Source organism: Carlito syrichta, unplaced genomic scaffold (assembly GCF_000164805.1).
Source record: "Carlito syrichta isolate Samal-C Ts95f unplaced genomic scaffold, Tarsius_syrichta-2.0.1 Scaffold302026, whole genome shotgun sequence".
Taxonomy (NCBI): domain Eukaryota; kingdom Metazoa; phylum Chordata; class Mammalia; order Primates; family Tarsiidae; genus Carlito; species Carlito syrichta.
The window spans coordinates 330,708-351,593 of NW_007246122.1; the positions used below are offsets into that span (position 1 = coordinate 330,708).

Here is a 20,886-nt window from a genome sequence, read left to right on the forward strand (position 1 = left end):
CCCAGCCACATCTCTCCCCCAAAAGGGTCCTGGACTAATCTCATAGCTGGGACCCCAAGGACAGTGACTGTGGCGTAATATTTAAAATCCATCAGCCAGCTGGGCTCGGTGGCTCAGCCTGTAATCCCGCGCCTTTGGGAGGCTGCGGTAAGTGGATTGCCTGAGCCCGCGGGTTCGAGACCCGCCTGGGCAGCGAGACCTCATCTCTACAATAAATCAAAAAAAAATCAGCCGGGCGTGGTGTATGTGGTACGGGCATGCCTGTAATTCCGGCTACTCGGAAAGCTGAGGCGGAAGGATCACCGGACCCTAGCGGGTCGAGGCTGCGGTGGCCGGGAGCGGCCACTGCACTCTAGTCTGGGCGACAGAGTGAGACTTCAACTCAAAAAAATAAAATAAAATAAAATAAATAAAATAAAATCCATTAGTCCCAAGAATTCTACTGGCACCCAACCAGCTCCCCACCTCTGTTTTCCAATGTCACACAATGACCCTTGACCATTCCTCACATCACAGCTACAAGGACAAAAGTGTCCACCACTGACAAACATCCAACATAAATCCAGGGCAAAAGGCCAAAAGGAAACAGGAAGAAGACATAATTTCATCCAGACTCTTAACTAGCCTGTCCAGTTGTACATCAAATAACGTTACGCTTGGTTCCAGGCACAAACTCCACTCTGATCTCAAGAATCTCAGAACAGTAATTTAACTTCCTGTTTGGAGAGAGAAGAAAGACCAACAGGTCAAGCTCTAGTCCAGAAATCCAGTGACCGCATTATTTCCCTTATTTATTCTCCTAAAGTGAAAAGTGACCTTAAAAAAAATAACTCTGCATCAACTTCCCTGTTTGCAGCAACATGGATAATACAATAACTCAAAAGAAAACCAATACCATCGTATGTACTTAGAACCAAAGTCTTGGTCTCCTTAGTTTTGACCTCGCTTGCCAGCCTTTGTGGATTTTCTGTGCCCTAGAATCCCAGAACTCCTGTCTGCTAGACCCAAATTGCTTACCTCACACCATGGGCCTTCTAGCTCATAAATGTGCTGTAATAATGAAAATAGGTAATATTTACAGGTCAGGCACTTCATATGCACTATCTCATATAAGCCTCTTAACAATTCTAGGCAGTAGGTGCTATTGTTAACACTGTTTCAAAGTCAAGGAAACTGAGATTGGAGATGAAGTGACTTCCCATGTGAGACCACAGCTCAAATGGAAGTAAGTCTGACTTCAAAGTTTGGACTCTTTTTCTTTTTTTGAGTCAGGGTCTCACTCTGTCTCTCAGGATGGAGTGCAGTGACACGCTCATGGTCACCACAGCCTCGACCTGCTGGGCTCAGGTGATTCTTCTGCCTCAGCCTTCCAAATAGCTGGAACTACAAGCATGTGCCACCATGTTCGGCTAATTTTTTGATTTACTGTAGAGACGAGGTCTCAGCAAGTTGCCCAGGCTGGTCTCAAATCCCTGAGCTCAGGCAATTCTCTCACCTCCTCCTCCCAAAGTACTGGAATTACAGGTGTGAGCCACTGTGCCCAACCTATCAAGTGTTTTAATTGCCACAAGTTGAAAAGAAATAAGAAAAAAAAGTTGCCACAAGTTCCTCCAGTTCCCGAATTCACAGTCCTTTGCACTGTGACTTTGCTCCTCCTCCTTCCCAAAGTGCTGGGATTACAGGCTTGAGCCACCGTGCCCGGTCCAAAGTTTGGACTCAATGACTCTACCATACAATAAGGTTAAAATGGCTATTGTAATATAAATTAAGTTCCTAAAATAAAAGCACGTACAGAGATAAGATGTAAGTCTTTACATCTTAAAAGTAAGATGCAGGACTGCATTTTATTTGTTAAAAACAATGCAAAATGTAATAAGGTCACATAAAATAGAATAGGCAAAACAGAAAAGCTCATAATAAACATCACATGACAGATGTTTTTCAAAAATACGTTTCTCAAAAATACCTTCTTCAGTGTTTTTGAAAAACTGTTTACTAAAATTTGGCTTATGATGAAGAAAAAAATTCTCCAGTTCAAAAGAGAACTCTTCATTTTGTTAATTCCATACAGAGAATAAATTTTCTTTAAAGTAAACACTAAAGTCAAATTTTAAAGACAGCCACAACATAAGAGAACTGTAGCATTAAATTTTCCTGTCTTCAAATTCATGGGCCTAATAGTGCCTGTGTGTTCAGAAACCCACAGTGTGAAAAAGAACATAGAAAAAGCACAACTCTTCAAAACAACAGCACAAACTCGCCACACTATTCAAAATGTTAAAGAGACAATGGATGTACATTTTCCCCAATTAACAACATCATAAACTAAATCTTCACAGCCAAGAGTCCCTCTCATGTATTCCCCATGAGTACACACTTAAAAATATAATAAGCTGAAGTTTAAGACTAACAGGCAGAAAAAAAAATTTCTTCTTAAACTCTTACTTAAAATCCAAATCTTACACAAAGTCTAAAATAATTTGAAAATGTGTTTCAATTTAAAAGATATGCATGAGTACTTCTGAAGTCCTGAGTACCATGCCTATAAACACTTCAATTTTAAAATTCACATTCAAATCCCAAGTAATCACTGCATTGCTAAGGCTCAAACAATGACCACACTTGAAAAGACTAGAACAGAGAAATAGGTAAAGCATTGTTTGGTTCCAGAAAGAAAAGCGACTGGGCAAAGGGGATACTTTGGAAAAGCAGTGTCACATGGTCATTCATGCTCCCATTTATTGAGGACTGTGACCAGTTCTTTTTTTTCTTTTTTTCTTTCTTTTTTTTTTTTTTTGAGACAAGGTCTAGCTCTGTCACCCAGGCTGGAGTGCAGGGGTGCAATCATAGCTTACTGTAACCTTGAACCCCTGTGTGCCCTGTTCTTTATAAACATTTATTCTCTCTTTTCCTCTTCACAATCAACCCTCTGCAGAGACTAATCCTCACTGCATGATGAGGACAGAGACCCCAATAGGAGAAGTTGGCCCCTAACCACCTATCTGTGCTACCCTCCAAAAGCCACTGGGGAACAGCTCTACCGTTTCCAGTGGTGCCCAGACCCCAAATTTCAGAACAACAAGCTCTAGAAAAGTTTAAAATGTCTAGCACACCACGAGTGCTGAATTTCTGACCTCTCAAGTGGTAAAAATAGAAAAATAAAAAAACAATCAGTAGAATCCACAAAAAAAGAATCATCTAGAGGCATTCACTTACTGCAGGTAGGGGTGAAGAGGAACTATACTCATGTAATTTGGGAGAAGTAGCTTTGCCATTTCTTTAAAAATCCAGAGAGCTTTCCATTTGGCATGCTTTTGAGGTGGTTGTCAGCACAGGGCTAAAAAGTACAAATGTACTCTTGTACAAATGTACAAAGAGTTATCAAAAAATTAATTCAAGATAGAAACATCAACAGTATTTGGGAGGCACTGAAAGCTAAGATCTGATTATGAGGAGGAAAAGGGAGGAATGTTTTTGGGATTTGTTTTCAAAGTCAGGGGCAAGCGTGAAAGAGGAATGCTGTTTTTCAAAATACACATTCACTCAATTAGTGGATAAGATTTCTATCAGGTAATAAGGTTCACCTGGGAGAATGGGCCAGCCAGGGAGCATGGCCACTGAAAACAAACCAAGACCAACCCAATTCTTATCACAGGATACACCTACACTGCTGCCATGCTCCTTTTAAGAGACCATTACTTATACATTAAAAATGCCAATGTTACAAAAGTGAGTCTATTTAAGCTAACTCTTGAGACACAGATAAAATTCTTCCTTACTTAATAAAATAATAAAAGAAGTTTTAAGAAAGTGAAGCTGAGAAAGTTTCATGAGAAAATTAACAATTAAATTTTGAAATTAAAATAAATACTCCTAAATTGTAGGAATATTAAAATTATAAATCTCCACGCTAGAATCTCTACATTGAACTAGAGCCAAGGTCACAGTCATGAGATGCCCCCTTCTTTTTAAAAATAAAGTTGGAAGAACTGTGTCATTTTCTATGAAATTTTAAGCCATACTTTTGCCATTTGAAAAGGAAATTCATTTTCCTATAAATATTTTGGTACCATTCTCCTATCAGCAGGGATAATCTATCAGAAAACAGTCTCCTAATTGTTTTACAGCCTACAATGCACATAATGTAACACAGTAAAGGTCCTCAGTGGAAGAGAAAAAGGTTATTACACCTTAAAAATAATAGTGAGGTAATGAAAATATATGTATCAAATGAAGAAACAGACTGGCCAACTTGCAAATCAGAGAAAGTCTCTATTCCTCTTTCACTTGTTTAAACTGTAACCTTTTCTTTAAGCTTTATTGAAGTATAAAATGATATACAAAAAGTTAACAGCATTGAATACTTTTTTAAAAATTCCAAGTTCACTGTGAATATATTTTCTTTTTCTATGCCATCAAAAAAAAAAGTTAATTTTACTTTGCTTGACTTTTTCTCAGTGAACCTGTTAGGGGTTGAATTGTAACCACCACCACCCCCCAAAACATATGTTGAAGTCCTAACCCCAAAGACCTCAGAATGTGACCTTATTTGGAGATGGGGTCTTTACAGAGGTGATCAAGTAAAAATGAGGCCATTAGTGTGGACTTTACTTCTTTTTTTTTTTTTTTTTTTTTGAGTTGGGATCTCACTCCATCACCCAAGTTGGAGTGCAGTGGCACACTCACAGCCACCCCAGTGTCAACCAGCTGAGCCAGGCTCAGGCAATCCTTCCGCCTCAGTCTTCCAAGTCGCCGGCACTACAGGCGCACAATACCACACCCAGTTAATTTTTTGATTTATTGTAGAGATGAGGTCTCACCAAGTTGCCCAGGCTGTTCTTGAACTCATGGGCTCAAGCAATTCTCTCACCTTGGTCTCCCAAAATGTTGGAATTACAGGCTTGAGCCACCGTGTCCGGCTGAGCCTTACTTCTATGTCATTAGTGTCCTTATAAAATAAGAATATTAGGACACAAACACACACAAAGGTTGGACACCGTGAAGACACAGAAAGAAGACAGCATTGACATGCCAAGAACAGCAGCCTAGAACAGATTCTTTTCCTCACAGCCCCCAGAAAAACCCCTACCCTGCAGACACCTCAATTTTAGACTTCTAGCCTCCAGAACTTACAATAAATGTCTATTATTTAAGCCACCCAGTTTGTGGTGCTTTGTTACAGCAAGCCTAGTAAATTATTATAGAACCTATGATAACTTTTTATTTTGAAGTTCTCAGAAACCATCTCTCTACCCAAAATGAGAATTTTGCCAGAAATTAATGTCACATGAATTAGGTTATTATTTCTACAATCTATCTCTTCTCTCTCCTTTCTAAAACTTGGAATGTTTTCCCATCCCTAAAACTTCCTTTTTTAGCTCACAATTTCTCAAAAAGAATAGGCAACAGTAAATCTAAGCTAACATGTCAACTGTTTACCTAGCTTATTTTATTTATTCCTTGTGGTAACCAGAAGAGGTAGTAAGTACAATTATTACCAGCAACTGAGACACACAAGTTCACTTTGCAGATGAAGTCATTTTGCAGAACATCGCCATTTTACAGGTGAGGAAACTGAGGCAAAGCAAGGTAAAGGAAACAAACCTGAGCCCAGAGCCTATTCTCTTCACTCCCCCACCACATCTGCTTTTGTTGCTAAGGGTCATGGTTCCAGGGTTTTGGTTCCAGGCCCACATCTACAGGGTGTCCTCGGGTCCCTTAAGAGCCTCTCCTCTGGATCTAGAGATCCAAGTTTCTTTTAGCTCAATAGAGAACAACCTGACGTTTTTTACTCTTGGCTCTCCTAACTTTTACTTTAATTTCTCAACGATGTTTGTGGACCCTTTCTAGTTGTAAATCGATTCTTCTTGGTTAAAAGGACAAAAGCTAAATAGGAATCACCTAACTGCTTCTTCCTTTGTCATTGTTGATGATCACAATATCTTCCCCAATCCATGGTCCATCGTTTTTCCTAGACTATAAGGGCTCTTAGAAACTCCCTTCTTTGCCTTTAGACTTTTCCACAAACCACTGCACACTTCAGCAGTGGCTTTCTTAGTTCTCTTCTTGGCTATGTGTGCTATTTCTGAACTCTCAGGTACCCACCTTTAACCTGTAAGCCATGCTCATCTGAGCCCTGAAAGCCCCCGAGGGATGCCCAGTGTTGCTTTGTTTCCTTCTATTTGTTTAAGATGTATTCCTTCTTTCTCTCTCTGAATAATGAACACTTTCCCAATCAGCACTTTATTTTTCAAAATCCTCTATCTCCCTTGTGCCACCTTCCTTTTTACTCCTTTTTTTGTTTATTCAGCACATCTTGATTAAAGGCCAGCTGTGAGTCAAAGATTAGACTAGCCTAGCCACTGGACAAACAGGCTAGAACCTAGCACTTCTGGAACAACTGTAGCCCCTTCCTCTTCTCCTACATGGTGAATGGACTTTCCTAAAGTCTGGGTGTGCTGTGACCAGTATTATTCCTTTCACTCTTAGGAACTTTGACACAACAGACACTTGTCCCAAAGTCCTCATGACTGCTACCCTGCCAACCAATTCTTACTTGTTTTCCAAATTAAGTCCAGCATAGCTTGAAAGCAGTGAAACTGTAAACAAAAGCAAAGCAAAAAATCCACTGATATTCTCTCTTAAACTACCAGCAGATATCCCATGAAAGACCTCCTTCACCACCGCTTCTTACCTTTGTGCCAAAGTAACAGGTTACAAGAGCCTCTGTGACATTTCCAATCTGGGCAAGCGGCATGTGGTCTGCCCTGCAGCAGGGCCACCTCTGGTGCCCCTCCAATTCATTCTAACTCAAATGTTCTCCATCACCTCCCACCTTCAAGTTTCTCTTTCTATTCGTGGATTCACCTGCTAGGCATGACTCTTTTTTAGCGTAGCAAGTCTCTCCACTGTCACAATTTAATAATTAGCCTGTCCCCATGCCACGTTGGCAATACTTCCAGATCTTATGTACCGTCTTTAGTGTCTATGCATGGGGACAGATGGGTGAGACCATAAACATTCCCCGGATGGTCTCTTCTGAGAATTACTTGATCCTTCCTCCACGCAGGTTTTTCTTTTATGTTAACACCTGTTTTCTCCTGCTAGGGAATGAATTTTTAAATCCTGGATAGCAACCTCTCCCGACCCACCAGTATATACCAGAGAAAGAAGCCAGACTTGGGAGGCTTGCTGTCAGATAAAGGACTGCTGTCTTCCATTCAGAGTAAATGTACTTTTAAAGTCGATCAACATGTGTGTACTCAGTTCCTGATATATACGAATCACTATAGAAAGCAAAAGTGAAGTGTTTTTCCTCCAACATCCGCCAGACCTCCTGGGCAGCAGCCCCCACGAACAAATCTTAGGTACTTTCACCAGCCACTCAGCCCCAGGTACACAAGACACAAGAGGCACACAAATAAACCAGCTTCCTGGCTCCTGGCCAATTAAACCTGACATTACATAACCACCATTTTAAAAAAAGACCACAGAGGCAAACCCTCTAAACAGGATATTCCTTCTTTAGTAGCCTCTGAGGAAGAAATGCTCTAATATGGTGTTTCTATTCCTGACAGGAATAACCCTTAATTATTATGTGCCTTAAGCATCTAGAAATTTTTAAATAGAATTTCCCTTAATGTGAAGGAAATCAGAGAACTACGTCACTGGCGACAGAAAAGACTTTAGACAGAAACAGAGAGATGGGGTGGGGAGGGTTGGGGAGGAGAGAAGCACAGATCCCACTGAGTTATTTTTAAGGTTCTGGAAATGTGGGAGAAAAGAAAGAACGCTGAAGAAAATCACATGAGAAAAGAAAATCCTTCCACAAGAACCCGTAAAGACCTTTCATTCACCAGGGATTGACCAGTAATCCCTGATTACATTCAGTTTCAGAAAATAAAAAAATCAAACTTATTTCCAGAAAAAAAAAAATACATGATATGCAAGTGAATGTGTACACGGTCTAATGTCTAACACATGGGATTCATCCTAACACTACGAAAAACAGAGTTGTAACAAAGTGGTTTCTAGAAACCACCTTGGTAGACATTATTCTTGTCATCCTTTGTTCCACTGCATGCCAATGACCAGTCATCTGGCTATAAATTTCAATATTTTACCTAAACAGAGGAAGTGTTTGCTACTCTTCATGTACATTATTAGTCTCAGCATGGCCAGCCTCAGCTGGGATCACCACACGGATTCTTATGGAGAGACAGATCTATTCCTTCTCCTTGAGTTGGCTCTCTTGGTTGGACATGGCTGAAACAAGACTGAGCGGTATCACTCAAATAGCCAAAAGGGCTCACCATGTCCCCAACAAAGCCAGCTGGGCAACTTACCAAGGGGACAGTTTCTGAGCACACAGCAGGTGCTAGAGCTGACAAAGGCAATTAGGGCCATTCTTGCCCTCAAGAATGTAATTTGCTAAAAGGAAAGACTCATTTATTTATAAAAACTGTGTCAGGTGTGGTGGCTCATGCCTGTAATTCCAGCACTTTGGGAGGCTGAGGCAGGAGGATCACTTGAGGCTAGGAGTTCAAGTTCGAGACCAGCCTGGACAACATAGCAATAGCCCATCTTTCTTAAAAAAAAAAAAAAAAAAAAATTAACTGGGCATGATTAGAGGCTTGAACCCAGAAGTTTGAGGCTGTAGTGAGCCATGATCATGCCACTGCAGTCTAGCCTGGGGAACAGAGCGACATCTTGTCTTAAAAAAAAATCTAGAGAGTTATGTTGAGGGTCCTTCCGTGACCAAGTGCTCCTACTCACCACCTGTTCAAAGGCAGCAAACTGTTTATGTGCCTTGCCCACTTCCATTGACTGACCAAAGTGAGAAGATGGATTTTGGATCATCATTCCTGCCATAATGGATAGAAAGGTTCATGATGTGAAAGAGAAGCACTGTATTGAGAGTTCATGTAGTACGTTTGATGGGGACAGTGTGAAGCACATCTGTTGTATGATAAAGAATGTGGGCCGAACATAGTGGCTCACACTAGTAATCCCAGAGGCTGAGGCAAGAGAACTGCTTGAGCCCAGGAATTCAAGACAAGCCTGGGCCACGTAGCAAGATCGCGTCTCTATTTTAACATTTTTTAAATTATCTGGGTGTGGTGGTGCATGCCTGTGGTCCCTGCTACTTGGGGAGGCTGAGGCTTTGGAAAGATCACCTGAGCCCAGGAGGTCAAGGCTGCAGTGAGCCATGATCATGCCAATGCACTCAGCCTGGGTGATAAAATGAGACTCCAATTAAATTTAAAAAAGGAATTTGACTGGTTCTTGTCCCTGGTTCCTAGAGGGATATTCTAAATACTTGAAACCTCCCAAATAATTGGGGTGTCTTTATCATTCATGTGCCCTTTGGACCATACCTGAGTGTATGCTATCAAGGTGGCTCAGAATAGGGGCTGACCACTCCAGAGAAACTAACCATGGGATTAAATTGTTAGGGCTTTGAGTTGGATGATACCAGTTGACTTCCTCCAGGGAAAAGAGGGGCACTGGAGATTCAACAATGAGTCAATCAATCACATCTACATAATAAAACCCCAATAAAAACTCTGGACACCAAAGCTTGGAGGAGATTCCTGGTTGATGGTCACATCTATGTGCCAGGAAAGTAACACACCCTGATCCCACGGAGCAATGACAGAGAAGCTTCATGTCCAGGACCCTCTCACACTTTGTTCTGTGTGTCTCCTCATTTGACTGGTCCTGATTTGTATCTTTTACGATAAAACAATCTTAAGAACGGCACTATCCTGAGATCTGTAAATTGTTCCAGCTAATTATTCAATCTTAAGGGTCTATGGGAACTCTTGAAGTTACAGCCAGTTGGTCAGAAGCGTATGGGGCCTGGGACCTTCTGGACTCGAAGTGAGGGTGGTCTCATTGGGGTCTGTGCCCTTAACTCGTGGAGTTGATGCTAACTCGGGATAGTTAGCATCAGAACTGCATTGCAGTATTAGAATACTCATTTTCAAGTCCTTAAACACTTATCAGAATAGTCCCTGTAATATACGAAGCTCTTACAGCTGACTTTACCTCTCCTACTCCCGATCCATCTCCAACCCCAACCTAAGACCTTCTATGGTCCAATCACGACAGGAAACCACCACAAATGGGGAGACAAACACAACCATAGTACAAGGCAGGCTTTTTGACAATTGATAAAACTAGGGTAAAAAAACTACAAGGGATGAACCAAGAAAGAGTCTAGTAATTGACAGAGACTCAGAATACCTTCACAAAGGTAGTCACAGCCTTAAATACAAGTCACGTTTATGCAGGAAGGCATAAGAACAGCATGAGTAAAGGGCTAAATCACCGGCTTTAATCTTTAATTAATAAAGATGAAAAATATAAATATATCTAACTTCTATTAACTCTTTATTATGTGCCTGAAATTCTGATAAGCTTATTATTTGGATATTCCACTGAACCCTTAATCCTATGAGGTAGAGTCTAATATTGCATCCATCTTAAAGGTGAGTACACTGAGGCTTAAGTTAAGCAATTTGATGCTTGATGAACGCTTCAGAGCCAGCAGTCCAGTGTGGCTGGAGAGGAGGAGGACAAATGGAGTAGGCAGAGGAAGGTAAGTTGTGAAAGGCCCTGAATGTCTGTCAGAAACCTTTTTTTTTATCTTTTTTTCTGTAGGTAATGGGGAGCCATCAAAGGTGTTTCTACAAAGGAGTAGTAAGATCAGAACCATGTTTTCAAAAAACAACTGTGGTAGCAAGAGATGAATGGGGCTCAGGAGCCTGGGGAGAGTGGGGAGAGTGGCTGGAGAGGACACGACCGGTTACCTAAGCTAACAAGCCACCAAAACTACATCTGCTGATGGGACACAGAAAACATGAATGTGTAAATGAAAACACACACACACAAGGGAATACTATTCAGCCATAAAAAATGAAATTGTTTCTTTTGCAGCAACATGGATGGAACTAGAGGCCTTTATTTTAAGTGAAACAACTCAGACCCAGAAAGGCAAATGCCACATGTTCTCACTTTTCAGAGGAGTTTATAATGTGGACACATGGACATAGAGAGTGAAATCATAGACACTAGAGACTTAGAAGTGTAGGAGAGTGGGAGGAAGGGTGAGGGGTGAGAAATCACTTAACAGGTACAATGTATACTATTCAGGTGATGGTTACATTAATACATAGCCACATAACAATACTGCACTTACACCCCTTACATTTATACAAACTTTTTTTTTTTTTTGGGAGTCGGAGTCTCATTCCTTCACCCAGGCTGGAGTGCAGTGGTACACTCATGGTCAACCGAGCATTGAACTGCTGGGCTCCGGTGATCCTTCCACCTCAGCCTTCCAAGTAGCAGGAACTACAGGCACGTACTACCACACCCAGCTAATTTTTTTATTTATTGTAGAGACGAGGTCTCGAACCTGCGGGGGTACAAACTTTAGAAAGGAAAAAATGTATCTGCTTACACAGTACCTCCTTCTGCATTGATGTTGCCTTGACCACAATGTTCTTGCCACTTCTGTGTCCTGGTTGAATTTGGTGGAATTCACACTCTGGATCAATTAATGGATAATGATGTCATATTTGAAGACCAAGTTCAATACTGACAGGCAGCCGCCTAACTCCCCCTCCGCATCCCTGATCCATAACCCCTGTTTCTCCAGGTCCTATGTAGTAGGTTTGCACCTGTCTTTGTTGGATAATGAGCATCAGGGAACTAATCAAAGATTTTTGTCTAAATGGCTTTTTAGACTGCTGAGCTGAAGCAGAAGTACAACAGACAACCAGCCTAGTTATTGATCAAATGCTATTCAAGAATGCACACGTCAAACTGGTTTTCTTCTGGCTCCTCCTAGAATCCAGTGGAAATGAGTCAACAGAGTGTGAAAAAGTAAACAGAAGTCAAACACAAAGCAGCTCCCTCAAGGACTCCACTGAGAAAAATGCACAACTAACTATAAATAAAATTAATACTGTATTTCCAGGGCTGGAAGAAACAACCATTGCCACTTAAACCTAGTCCTTCTCACAACTCTCTGTTTTCATGGCCATGTCTGTGCCCACGTCTGGGCTTGACTAGAGAGGCCTGGAGAACTGTTTGATTCATTAGCGGCAAACCTGAGCATGGAAGAATCAATAATAATCCTTTTTACTTAGTCCATGAAATGATCTGGGCACTCAGCTCATAAATATGATTCTAGACCCCACTTCTCCTATGGCTAAAAGCCTGTGTCTTCTTAGTAACACTAACTATGGAACCAAAAAAGAAAGGAAAATAAATTCAACTCCTCCTTCCTCTAGAGACTTTGAAGGGGCTTAATGCCTTTGAGGATAAGGGTATCATGCGTGGCTACGTCTGTATCTCTCTTTCTCTCTGACAGTCCTAGGAACCACTTTGTAAAGCACTCATCTGAAAACATTTAAAGAAGACATACCAAAATGTACCCTTACACAGGCCCTTGACACATAATCAATATACCTTCAAGCCCACACATCTCTGTCTTGCATTAACCTTGCATTTCACCACGATTTAGGAGATATTTGCTATGCCTCATTTCAAAACATTTTCTAATCTGACATCATTCCATAATAAATTCATAGTCACAAAGAGGCAGAACCTACATATCAAAGGCACCTTCTGAAAACATTTCCAAATGGGACAGAACTCGGAGCACGATCTGTAAATACAGTCCCCTATAATGATTTTGAATGAGGCTAGAATGCATTCAATATTGTCAATGGTTCAATAAGGTAACCGAGGATTAGATCATTTCACATATACACTGGAACCTTTTTATTTGGCTCAAAGTAGGTCCTTCCCTTGCTTTCAATTATCCAGTTATAACCCCCCAAAAAACTGTCATCCTCTTATATCAGGTTTCTATGTCAAAGAGCAGAGGTCTAATATTTTCTGTGAGGTATGTAGCTAAAAAGTCAGGCAAGACATATTATAACTGACACTAACTAGAACTCTTACATACCACAATAGCCTTTCGTAGAAACTGCCACTTTTAACAATGTGACATTTTCTCCTGTCTTTAAGGGAGAAATATAAGACAACTTTTAACTTATTATTATAAATAAGGGAGTGGACTAACATTTGTGTTTTTGGATGTCATTTGATGGGCTAAGGTTTATAACCATTAGGAATTAATTCCCCATTGTACAGATTACGAATAAGCCCAGAAGGAAATTAATGAGACTCCATAAGGAATGCTTTTAGAAAGATGTCAAAGTTTGAAACCAACCCTCTAAGAAATAAAGTAAATTCTACCACATTTCACTTTGGATCAAAAGACATGAGTCTATCCCATCAGTGGGATACTTTATCCTTTAGTATTCAGACTTAGTAAACCCTGGACACCAGACCACTGTTCAGTTTCCTCAAAGCCTCATCCTAACCTAGTTTCTCTGAAAAGTACAATCTCGGTCTGACTCCCCAAAGAAACGAGCCTAGACTTCATCTTGACTTGGGTCGGGGATCAGTGCAGAGAATACAATGAGATGCTAGCATAATCCTCACAGTCACTGAGATGGCTAACACCACTGAGAAACTTAGGGGATATGCAGGTGAACAAGAGTTCCCTGTAAGGAGACACAGACAGGTAAGCTCATGGTTCCTGCATAGGATGGTGCAGGGTCTGACTGCTGAACTGAGACCTATGGGACAAGGGTGTTGGACTGGACCCCAGGGAAATGTGGGAAAGGTGGGGTTGGCTGTTGTTGGCACAAACAGAAGAGTGTGAGAGGCTGCTGTAATTTATGAGTTTCCTGCATGGTGTTGTACTTACAGGCAACTTTCAATGCTTTCTGATGTATAGGGCATTAAGAAATTGGAACTAAACTACCTGTTACTCAAACTTTTCGATCACCACTTCCAATAAAAATATTGTCTGCATCATGATCCAGTACATACATGTACCCATGCCGCTGGGGAAAAAAAAGCATTTGCCAGAACAATCCTCTTTTTACTACTTAAATGCACTCTGATGTTTTCTCTCATTCTCTTTTATTAATCTTTAAATTATGTTTACAAGCCTCTAATGGGTAGTGACCCACAATGTGAAAAACACTGGTAGAAACCTTTTAATAGGTGTGACTGCCTGCTGTTTACTGATATACTTTCTCTTTTTTTTTTTTTTTTGAGTTGGAGTCTCACTCGGTCGCCCAGACTAGAGTGCAGTGGCCGCTCCCGGCCACCGCAGCCTCAACCTGCTGGGCTCCGGTGATCCTTCCGCCTCAGCCTTCCGAGTAGCTGGAATTACAGGCATGCGCTACCACGCCCGGCTGATTTTTTGATTTACAGTAGAGATGAGGTCTCACTGCCCAGGCGGGTCCCGAACCCGCGGGCTCAGGCAATCCACTCACCTCAGCCTCCCAAAGGCGCGGGATTACAGGCTGAGCCACCGAGCCCGGCCTTACTTTCTCTTTCTCATCTCCATTTTGCTTTACCCCTCAAAAAAGTACTACTGAGGAAAGAAGAGCAATGCTGCTTACTGAAGTTCTGCTCTTTCAGGAACTAGGCTAGAACATTTTCATGCAACATCTCATTAATCCTCACACACTTTCACTATTCCCATTTTACAGATAAAGAAACTGAGGCTTGATGATCCAGAGACTTCCTCGGCAGGACTTGATGGATTCCATGCCACCTCTGTCCTGCTTCGATAACAGACTGCACTTCATAACAGGTTTTTCAGTAACCAAAGCTTACGAAACAGCAGGAGTTGCATAAATCCCCTTGAGATAACTCCAGTCCTTGGAGTGTTCTAGAACCAAATTTGGGAGGCCCAAACAGACATAAGGGAAATAGACGATGGGAAAACTCTCAGGTTCAAATTTAATTTCCTTCTGTGTGCTCAGGTTACCCTTTGAAAAGGCACTAACAAGTAGTGACCAACAGAGAAATGGTAAGTGAGAGGCAGCAGAGCGGTGGCCTGGATAATCACCCTCAAGACAGGCTGGCAGAACAGCACTGACCACTCTGTGTGGTTCCCGTGAATAGCACCCAGCCCACCATCTTTCAGGCAGTAGATAGCCAATAAATATTCACAAGAGCAAATGCTAACACAGGCAGAGAGAAAGTAAACGCAACGCTCGGCACCTGCTGTTTTATTTTTTTAAGTCTTCTGAAATTATGTTAAGCAAAACTCTTTGATGGAGAGGGAATCTGGAAGGATAACTAAACATAATTTGGGAGGATAACTAAACATATTTCACAAGGATGTTCTTTTAGCCCCATAGTTAAAGATGCACTTGACATAGATACAGAATAAATGAAATGTGGGTAGATCAGGACAGACATTTCAGCCGGAAAAAAATACCTGCCAAAGTGATGATCTGGGAAAATCAATGGCAGGGTCATGTTAAACTACTGCATCATTGCTTGGTCCCTCCCCAGACCTACTATAACTTGATGTCTGGTGACCGCGCATTAGTTGGCCGTTCATTGGCACTCTGCTTCTAAATGGTAATATCACTCAGAATATTTTAAGAACTGATGTATATGCTACACACACACAGCAAATACAATTTCAACTTTTACACACAACAAATTAAATAATGTATTTGACAAATAGCCTTAGGGTTGTTACACCCTTTGTGTGGTTTGTTGGGTAGCAAAATGTTTAACTTGGCATATAATTTCACATGGAAATATGAGCTATGTTTTTGTCTAATCATCTAGTATTATTTTCTCAGTACCTCTTAGCAATAAGAATTTTGCCTCGTCCTCATTTCTTTGCAAATTCCACAATGAAAAAAATCCTGAATGTGCTAAAGAATCCATTGCCTGCTTATGAAACATAAAGGCTTATGAAAACATGGCACGTACTCAAGTAGACCGGTTTGTTTTTAAATATTTTAATAGTGTGCACTGCTGCGTTAGGAACGAGATGTGTATTATGCCCAATCTTACATCTAGTGTGTACTATACTTTGATCGTTCTATCAAAAGATCAAAATTTAAATATCATGTAAATTATATTTTATACATGTTCTCCTTTGCATGAAATCAAACAGAATATTTGTTTCTTCTCTAAACACATGAGAATATAAACAAGCAACATATTTAAGCTCAAGAAGTACTCACTACTTCATGCCATTAAAAAATGCCCTCAGGTAGCAATTAAAATAAGAAGCTTCTATGTTTTCTTAAAATAACTCTAAATGTCTATGTTCACACTTGCAAATTTTTAAGCATATACTTAATATGTATTTTAAAGTTTCTTAATTTAATTATGCATGCTATTTTCACAGTAAATGCTACTTAGGTTCTCCTCCTGAAAACTCCAAGAGGTTGTATAAATCAACAGAAATAACAGAAACTGAATAGTTTATATTGAATCTCTAATAACCAAAACAAATTGTCATTTTCACATCAGCTAAATGTAAAGCAGGAACCTTGATTAGATCCTGGTTTAAGAAAAAACAGCTATAACTGACATTCTTAGGAAAATGAGGAAAATATAAACCTAGATAGGATATTAGGTGCTATCACAAAATTTTGTTAATTTTCTGAGGTCAATTACTCTGATTCTTTAAGAAAACGTCCTTATTCTTAGTGCATGCATAATGTAATTTATAGGGATGAAATGTCATGATCTATGAAACTGGTTTGATATATGAAACTGACATATGACCCAACAGTGACAAAAATTTCTGGACCTACAATTCGACAGATAAAAATATGAAGCCAATATGACAAAATGTTGATAATAGCTGAATCTCAGTGGCGGGTATACAGATGTTCACTGTATTATTCTTTCAGTCATTTTGAATATATGAAAATCTTCACAATAACAAGTGAAGGAGGAAAGAGGAACAGTCATTTTCATTTAAGCATATATGTATATTGACTCCTGAACCAAACTAGGTACAGACAAAATACTGCTTTACATGAACAGCAAGTCTTTCATTTTCTGGTAGCAGTATACATTAGAGAATCAATTTTCCACCATCGACCCAGAGAAGTGATGGCAGCCCTCTGGCCACAAGCACAGGGAACAGCTGATTGACATAACCGCCTGAATCACAGCAGATGCGGCAGTATCCCCAGAAGGCAATCCACACTGACCAGCTGGTTTACACAGCAACACATATCGTACCCTTAGAAAATAAGGGCTGACCTTTGGGAGGTCGGGGTGAGAGGATTGCCTAACCCGTGGGTTCGAGACCAGCCTGGGCAATTTGGCGAGACCTCATCTCTACAATAAATCAAGAAAAATTAGCCAGGCATGGTGATGCGTGCCTATAGTTCTAGCTACTTGGAAGGCTGAGGTGGAAGGGTCACCTGAACCCAACAGGTCAAGGCTGCAGTGGCCATGAGTACACCACCACACTCCAGCCTGGGTGACAGAGAGAGACTCCAACTCAAAAAGAACAAAGAAAGAAAAGAAGGGCTGATGACAACGGGGGCCTTCAAGCCTGGAACCCTCATGGAAGACAGAACCCAAAACTTTGCCAGGCTCATGTCATATCAAGCTATGAGATGAAATTCAAGCTAAATCACACAAATGCAAAACATCAACTGTTTCTACTCATTTACCCACTATGAATGAATTCCTCTCTTTATCTACTCAATTAAGTGGAATACCAGATTTCATATTAAGCAAAAAAACCAAAGGTGCTACTCTAAAGATTCCACTTAAAATTAATAATAAAGTGTTAGAATCATATGAGAAATTTTAAAGAGAAAATCTGGAAACATCTGATGTAGATATTCCAGGGATTAAAAATAAGACTATTTATGAACAGACTCTTTCTGTCTTTGAATTCAAATTTCACCATTTCTGGGCACTAGTCACTTTAAATCAAGGTACAAACTAGCCCTTCCTGACTCACCCCCCACTTGCTGTAGAATCTCAGATTCTTTTTTAATTAGACTGAATTTAAACGAAGCATAAGGCACTGAATTTTCAAGTGGCCCAATGTAATCAACGAGCCCACTTCAGTTACATCTTTTCCTGTCTTTTTTTTAAGCATTTTTTCTCCCTCATCCAAGTCTCTATCTATTGTTGTACTTGTTACTCTGACCTTCTTCTCTTCTCTCTCCTCTATCCCTCCCAACCCCTTCAGGCCTACCCAGGGGCATCCACAGGCATTGTTATCACTCAGGTTAAACTCCAGGTCCTGCAGCTGTAAAGAATCCTTAATCCTGATGTGGCCCATAAAGCTTGATGGAATCAGGCTGCCGGCTGCAACAGTCACAGGAAGAACGGTTCACTTTCCTTTAACCAAAGAACAATTATCCCGTTTATGGGTTGTGGAGGCCCTTTCCCTTCTCTGTAAGCTGCCTGCCTTTGATCTTTAACCAGTCGTTTATAGCTCTCTGGAAGGAAAGCAGGAAACCATGACACTAAGACCTCATTTTTGCTTCATGATATCCCGATGAGAGGCATGGTACAGGAGAGTTGAAACATCAGTAAGTTTGGGGTATATCTGTGGACTTCAACTGTCCAAGAAAGTCCTGCATTCTGTTCAATGCCCCCATTTTCTTATTTCTTGAAAAGTTTCTGTTCTACCTATAAGCACTAAGCTAGAATCTAAAGGAAAAACAAATTTTTTAAATTCTTCAACAGATAAATTTTTTAAAGTTCCTCACCAGAGAGGTATGAACACATTACACTTGTTTACCAAAAATTTACTGTCTATGATAACACACTCCTAGGATGTGATGAAGTATGAATTAACCTACTTCAAAAGCTCTAGAGAGGATGAATCTCTGGCAATAATCCAGCCAAAAGGCCAGGGGTCCAGAGGTCCCTCACCATCGCCAGACCAGGCCGGCCCCACAGGGGAACTGGGAAGAAGATTCAACAACCAGGGCCAAGAGTCCACACTCGAAAACAGTCTAGGGGTGGAGGGAGGCTCACAGGAGCAGAGAACACATGCCCCAGGATAGCTAGGTAGACGCTTGGAAGTACTGGCCAATGGTGAAGCACCTGCAGCCTGCAGTAGTGTTCTGAGCCCTTTCTTGAGGCTAACCCTCTCAATGCCTCAATCTCTTTATCTGTCAAATGGGAATAACAATAGTGCCCCCTAACTCATTTTATATATACATAATTCAGAGTCATTATAAAGATGAAATGAGTCAGTATGCATAAAGTGCTTAGAACAGGGCCCGACACATGGTAAGCACTGTATAAATGCTAGCTAATTGCTATTCTAGGCTAGAATCATGCCTACAGAAAAGCCTTACAAAGAAAGCACTTACCTTTTTTAATCCCCACCTACTACAGTACTAACCAGCTGGAAGTACCTGGTCTTCTGCAATAGGTCTACTACAATGAACCTACTACTAACCAGCCGGGAAAACCCATGGTTCCATTCTTTGGTTCCCTGTTTAAGCCCCCAGGATCTCTGCAATGGTCCCAGCTAAGACCAAGTGTGCTAGACTCCCTTCCCTAGCAACTGGGTTCAGATATAAAATTGCCATATGGCAACATCCTATGATTAAAATGGAAACTGACACATGATTAAAATGGAAATCTACCTGACAAACACTTCAGAGCCCACACGTTCTCAGTGGGTAAGTTCTGCAGCTTCTTACAAACGTCCCTAACTCTGCAACGCTGTGAACCTCCAAGACTAACCCGGTTGAAGATGCACACAGATTACCCTACACATGAAAAAGGCAGACATGCAATAATGCTCAACAAAGTCCATGGCCCCGAAGTCTGCGGCACACACAGGTAACTGGCTACTGCCACACCTGGGTGACACAGTGAGCCCATTCTTGGGAACAGGCAGGTCCATAGGCTCTCCTGTGCTGAGACTGGGCCACACCTGGTCAGCATGTTGACAACACTTACGCATTACAATAGGGCTTCTTTTCATAGCCTTTGTAGTTGTTCATGTTGAGAGCCATCTTGCAGACCTCACAATGGAAACATCCTTTATGCCAATACTGAAAAAAATAAATATTTAAAAAATGTCAGTACAATGCCAGCTCTCACCAGGATGGGTACAGAAGGAAGGCTTTTTCGTGCATCACACGGTCCCTGTATTTGAAAGTGCTTCAGCAAAATGACTGTAGGGAACTGTGGACGTGTTTCCCTACTTTCGGTTAAGTAAATAAAGCAGGCAGCTATTAAAATTGAGTTTTAAATGAATCACCACCACAGAGGTACGGTGGAAGAACTGCCAAGGCTCTGTCCTTAGAGCAATTCTAAGAGCAGCCGGAAATGAATGCTGAGCTGGGTTAATGGTGAAAGGGGACCCATGGAGTGGCTTCAGAACCCAAAGGAATCCAGTTCATAGTACCTAAACGCGGTGTTTGTAGGATCTCCCTAAACAGTGCTCACCAGAAGTCAGGCAAGCCTAGGGGCTGGCTGGAGGACCATGTAAGTACCCTTGGTCCCCCATCCCTGTCCAGCTTCTACTAAATCTCAGGAACGTGGACACTGTCCGGGATGACAGTCGGGATGACAGCTCGCTCTAACGAGGCATTTGTATCATCAGACGCAAATTTCACGGGAATGCCTCTGGCTGGTTTCAATTGTCAGTCACTCGGGATCGCGCCCGGGTCTCTCTCCCAGGCTGTTTTTCGTCTCCACCTCCGCCCGGGAAGGGCAGGGGGCAGAGCTGGAGGAACCGGGTGAGAGCCACTTCCCCCGGAATCCCCCAACCCAGGAGGATTAGACACCCGTGGGTCCAGCTCGCCTGGCTGAGCCGGGGCTCTCCGACGGGGATTATTCTTAGCAATGCGGCATCGCCCCCCCACCATGACATATTAATTACTCTTTGCTTCTCCCCCTCGCCGCCGTCACGGAAGGTGCTGGGGCGGAGTAGGGGGGAGATTGCGGGCGGATCTGCAGGGCGGGGGGCGCGGGGCACCAGGAGAGATGGAGGGGGCGCGGCTCGCCGAAGTCCCCCCCCGGGGCCGC

At 41.6% G+C, this 20,886-nt stretch overlaps 1 protein-coding gene across 1 annotated transcript in view; it reads right to left on the minus strand.

Annotated features, from left to right (window-relative positions):
• The window catches only part of LOC103258203 (LIM zinc-binding domain-containing Nebulette-like), a 193,008-nt gene extending 173,103 nt beyond the window's left edge, over positions 1–19,905 (minus strand). The window contains exon 1 of the mRNA XM_008055910.2: positions 19,813–19,905. Coding sequence (XP_008054101.1) covers positions 19,813–19,868 — 56 coding nt within the window. The 5' untranslated portion in view covers positions 19,869–19,905. The remainder of the gene's footprint in view (positions 1–19,812) is intronic.
• Between the last annotated feature and the right edge of the window lie 981 nt (positions 19,906–20,886).